Genomic DNA, 4,917 nt, shown 5'->3' with positions numbered 1-4,917 from the left:
GGAAATGCTGCTGCGCAGCCTCGGGTCGGATTTTCTGTTTTTCTTGTGAGCTTGAATACCCCTTTTTGCGTATACCATTCCCCATCATCATCTTTTGTCTTTATCGGTCGTGTCGTGTCACGCCATGTCATACAGTGTCTCTTGTACAGGGTTTCTTTACATTGGGTGGTTATCTGCTGTTTTGTCCCTGTTTATCCGGCCGCTTGAGTGCCTACCATGTTATGTACCAGGAGGGAGGGAACGCAGCCAACAATGGCAACTGTCTAAACGGCGCACGCAGCACACACACGCGGGCAGAATTGCGGGGGATAAGTGTAGATTATGATGTATGAGCTATGAAGTAGTAAGAAGGGAGGAAAGGGGTGTCACTTCCGGGGAGTGAAGAGGGGAATTGGACGTAATGGAAGTGGACGAATAAAATATAAAAGACCACTTTTGTTGATACTTGTGTCGAGGACTCGAGATGTGTGATTACATCGAGCTTGGTGACTCGGGCTCCCGGGCCATTGATGCTGCACAGCTCGAATACCGCTGTTGGATATGCCCCTCAAACTAGATTTGATGACTGAATTTCCTTTGGGATGTGCCTTACCACCAAGAAATCAAATTGGGTTATCGGATGAGAAATAGGGAAGATGAATGCGAGTGTCAACACAACGAAGGAAGATGGGATGATGGGGAGATGGGACGAAGAAGAGAGGGTTAGGGTCTATGCGCTGGTGTATCTGTAACAATTCCGGTGGGGGTGGTGGGGTTGACTCGATCGCTCCCGAAACAAGCAGGCGGCGGCGAATGGCAGAAGCGTTGCCGCCGTGGATTTTGAGTCATCCGTTGCCGGAAACGGGGGACCCGACTGGGGGCGCGCGGTCCGGCCGCTATGGAGCTGGTCCCCCAAGTCGAATCGGGCGCCGCCGTTGCAGTAGGTAGCCCCAGGTGTCTCGGAAAAGTTCCAAGTGGATTGATCAGAGGAGTTCCCCGTCCTCCGTCTCCGTCTCCGTCTTGCGCCAGTCCTCTTCCAAGACTCGACCGCCGACGACTCCCCCAATCAGCCCAACATGCCTACCATTAACGTTGACAAGTATCGCCTCTTTGAGGAGCTTGGCGAGCAGTGAGTTTCCCTTTGGTGGTTTTTGAATTATCACGGTTACCCCGCCATGGTGTTTTGACTACTTCTACGGACACAAACCACTTACTTATACGCTTTGCGCCAACCACCACAGGTTCACTCCCGACACCTTCCAACAGCTCTGCTTCGAGTTCGGTATCGAGCTCGACAAGGACACCGAGGAAGATGAGACGCGCCCCAAGGACCAGGCCCCCGAGCTGGCCATCGAGATTCCCGCCAACCGCTACGACATGCTCTGCTTCGAGGGCATCGCCATGTACCTGAACATCTTCCGCGGCAAGCAGACCACTCCCAACTTCAAGTTGCTCGACATCCCCGAGGACAAGATGCAGAAGATCACCGTCAGCCCCGAGACCGAAAAGGTCCGCCCCTACGTCGCCGGCGCCATCCTGCGCAACCTCAAGTTCACCCCGGAGAGATACGAGTCCTTCATCGGCCTGCAAGACAAGCTTCACCAGAACCTGGCCAGGCAAAGAACTCTTGTCTCCATCGGCACCCACGATCTCGACACCATCCAGGGCCCCTTCACCTACGAGGCCCTCGCTCCCAAGGACATCAACTTTGTTCCCCTCAACCAGACCAAGAAGATGAACGGCCAAGAGCTGATGGAGTTCTACGAGTCCGACAAGCACCTCGGCCGCTACTTGCACATCATCCGCGACAAGCCCGTCTACCCCGTCATCTTCGACGCCAACAAGACCGTCTGCTCGCTGCCACCCATCATCAACAGCGACCACTCCAAGATCACGCTCGACACCAAGAACGTCTTCATCGAGATCACCGCCACCGACCAGACCAAGCTCGACATTGTCTGCAACATCATGGTCGCCATGTTCTCCAAGTACTGCGACGAGCCCTTCACCATCGAGCCCGTCAAGATCGTGTCCGAGCACAACGGCACCACCCGTGTCACCCCCAGCCTGCACACCCGTGTCATGGACGTCGAGGTCGATTACCTCAACCAGTGCTGCGGTCTTCAAGAGTCGCCCGAGTCGCTGTGCAAGCTGCTCGGCAAGATGGCCTACACTGCTGTCCCCGATAAGGAGGACGCCAAGCTCATCAAGGTTTCTGTGCCTCCCACCCGTGCCGATGTATTGCACGCCTGCGATGTGGTATGTTTTTTTTACTCCCCTCTTTCCCCCTTATTACCTTATCTTCCGTCACACCTAGCCACCACTAAACTAACACATTGCTACAGATGGAAGACGTCGCCATCGCATACGGCTACAACAACCTCCCCCGTACTTCCCCCAACCAGGCCTCCACCATCGGCAAGCCGCTCATGATCAACAAGGTGTCCGACATTGTGCGCAACGAGTGCGCTATGGCCGGCTGGATCGAAGTCATGCCCTTGATCCTCTGCTCGCACGAGGAGAACTTTGAGTGGCTCAACCGCGTCGACGACGGCCAGACCGCCGTCAAGCTCGCCAACCCCAAGTCGGTCGAATACCAAGTCGTGCGCACCTCCCTTTTGCCTGGTCTGCTCAAGACCCTGCGCGAGAACAAGTCGGTACGCTTGCCGCTCAAGATTACCGAGGTGGCCGATATTGCTTTGAAGGACGAGACCAAGGAGCGCAAGGCGCGCAACGAACGTCACTTCGCCGCGGCTTTCTACGGCAAGACTTCGGGTTTCGAAGTGGTCCACGGCCTGTTGGACAGGATCCTATCCATGCTGCGCGTCAGCTTCGTCACGCATGAGGAGGACCTCCATGGCAAGAGCATCGATTACAAGGTCGCGGAAAACCCGAGCGAGGAGAAGGGCAACGGGTACTTCATCAAGGAGATTGACGAGCCGACCTTCTTCCAGGGGAGGGCGGCGGCCATCTATCTGCGCTTGGGAGGCGAGACCAGGAGGATTGGCGAGTTTGGTGTGCTGCATCCGACTGTGTTGGAGAAGTTTGACTTGAGATACCCGGTTAGTGTGTTGGAGGTTAATCTGGAGGTTTTTCTTTGAGTGAGTGAAAGGAGGGGAAAACGAAAGGGTTGATCGAAGAGGATGATGATGACAAGATGAAAGTAAAAAAAAGAGAGTGAAAAAGGTTACATGTACTTGTGGAGAATAGAGAAGATTTTCAGTTGTTTGTTAGTTTGTTCAGGTCCGCCCTCTCCGTTATTTTTCCCTCTGTATCGTTGTGTCGGCCAACATCCATACGATGGACAAAGTTCTTGGGTAAGTTCAGCCCCCACATGATGGATGATATATCTGGACCACAACCCGTGTTCTACCCGGGAGGAGTCATCGATGCGCACTTAACACAGAGGTAGGTAAGTAGGTAGGTATTCCAGGGCGAACTTTCCCATCGTCTTGTCTTTCTTCAGGACGTCTTGCCAAGCGGCAGATAGATACCAGACTTCCAACCCATCATCGACAACTCGACCCTCTTTCAATTTTCTTGTCTAACATTGATGGACTCTACACTCCATTATCTTCCTAGGAAGCCATGCTCATTTGACTATGCGGCGGACCACAAACCACCACGGCCGTACCACCGATCGATTCCTATGTGATGTGGGGATCTCCGGCATCCAATATTCGGCATCCGATAGCCCGCCAGCCCGTTCGCATCATGACTTACTTTCTTAACCTAGCTTCTAGTGGATTGTCTTTTTCTTTTTTTTCTCTTCTTTTTCTTTTTCTTCTTTTTTTTCCCTTTTTTTTTTTTTTTCTTTGATTCTGAATTGTTTTTTTTTTTCTTCTTTTTTTTCCACCCAATTCTAGCTCGGTCTACTGGTTGTCAAAGCGGTTCGGGTCTTTCATTGTAATATCACTTTCTTCCTCTGTACGATACTTTTGTTTTTCCCCATTGATGAGTTCGCGAGGCCTCTCTCTGCCCTGAGGCCATCCAAGATCTATCGCCTTCGCATTTTAGTCTGGGTTAACATTTCGTTCGGCAACAATGTTTGGACTGTCTTACTTTTGAGCTGACTGCATGATCTAGCGTAGAATCTCTCGAAATTGGCTCTCGGGTAATTACTTTTTGTAAAGGCACAAGCAGGGTTAAAGATGAAAGAAGTAACAAAGAAGCATACAAATTCCTTGACGACACCTTGAGCCCTGCTTATGCCAGCGTAAAGAGTGATTCACCCGAAAGTCAATTCCAAAAAATTATACGGACGGTACGCGGCTCAAGTGTGATGGCTACGAGATCTTGTCTGCCGCGTTTACTTCTAAAGCTTATGGTATCCTCTACTGATGCCATCACTCCTCAATCCCAATTCTGTAATGACGGTGGTAGAGCAAGGGATCTGGAATCACAGCACGGGATGACATGAGCGTATCTGCCGGACGGGAATGACAGTCGTCACCCGCCATGGCAGTCTCTTGGTGGAATACATACAGGGCGGTTGTCTACTAAGAGTAAAGGTACCTACGTTCATCATCTTACCCATAATCACAACATCAAGCCTAATCTTTCGCCTTTACATTGAGTGATTCAATTTTAGTTCATATCTTGGTGGTGTTGTATCAACAGACTCGTAGGGCTTACATGGATGTGTCGAAACAATGGCCTGTTGCTCTTGGGAAGAGGTGATCCCACCTCCTGCAATGCAGATAGCAGCAAGCAGGATACTTCCGATCACAGCACCACCAGTGCTTCCCGATACACGCCCGAGGTTGATATGTTTTCCATGTGCCAACACCTGTCTTGGCGGACGACGGGAAGTCAAGCTTGCGAGGAGGGCTTTCGCAACCCTCCTCACCTCCCAACACCACCTCTGTCAGCCCATCTCGGCAGCCCAGCCTTCCATCACTTTGTGGTCGACATTGTGTTGACACTTGGTATCCCCCC

The 4,917-nt window shown here is 51.9% G+C and overlaps 1 protein-coding gene across 1 annotated transcript; it reads left to right on the top strand.

Moving 5' to 3' along the window:
- Window positions 1-939: 939 nt before the first annotated feature.
- On the top strand, window positions 940-3,213 carry NEUTE1DRAFT_149132 (phenylalanyl-tRNA synthetase beta chain; the record flags this gene model as incomplete). Its single annotated transcript, XM_009856570.1, has 3 exons — window positions 940-1,108; window positions 1,221-2,238; window positions 2,325-3,213. 3 exons carry the CDS (start codon window positions 1,056-1,058, stop codon window positions 3,078-3,080), a joined length of 1,827 nt encoding a protein of 608 aa, XP_009854872.1.
- Window positions 3,214-4,917: the final 1,704 nt, after the last annotated feature.

This window comes from Neurospora tetrasperma (assembly GCF_000213175.1).
Source record: "Neurospora tetrasperma FGSC 2508 unplaced genomic scaffold NEUTE1scaffold_33, whole genome shotgun sequence".
In the NCBI taxonomy this organism is placed as follows: Eukaryota; Fungi; Ascomycota; class Sordariomycetes; order Sordariales; family Sordariaceae; genus Neurospora; species Neurospora tetrasperma.
This window is presented reverse-complemented; position numbering and strand designations above follow the sequence as displayed.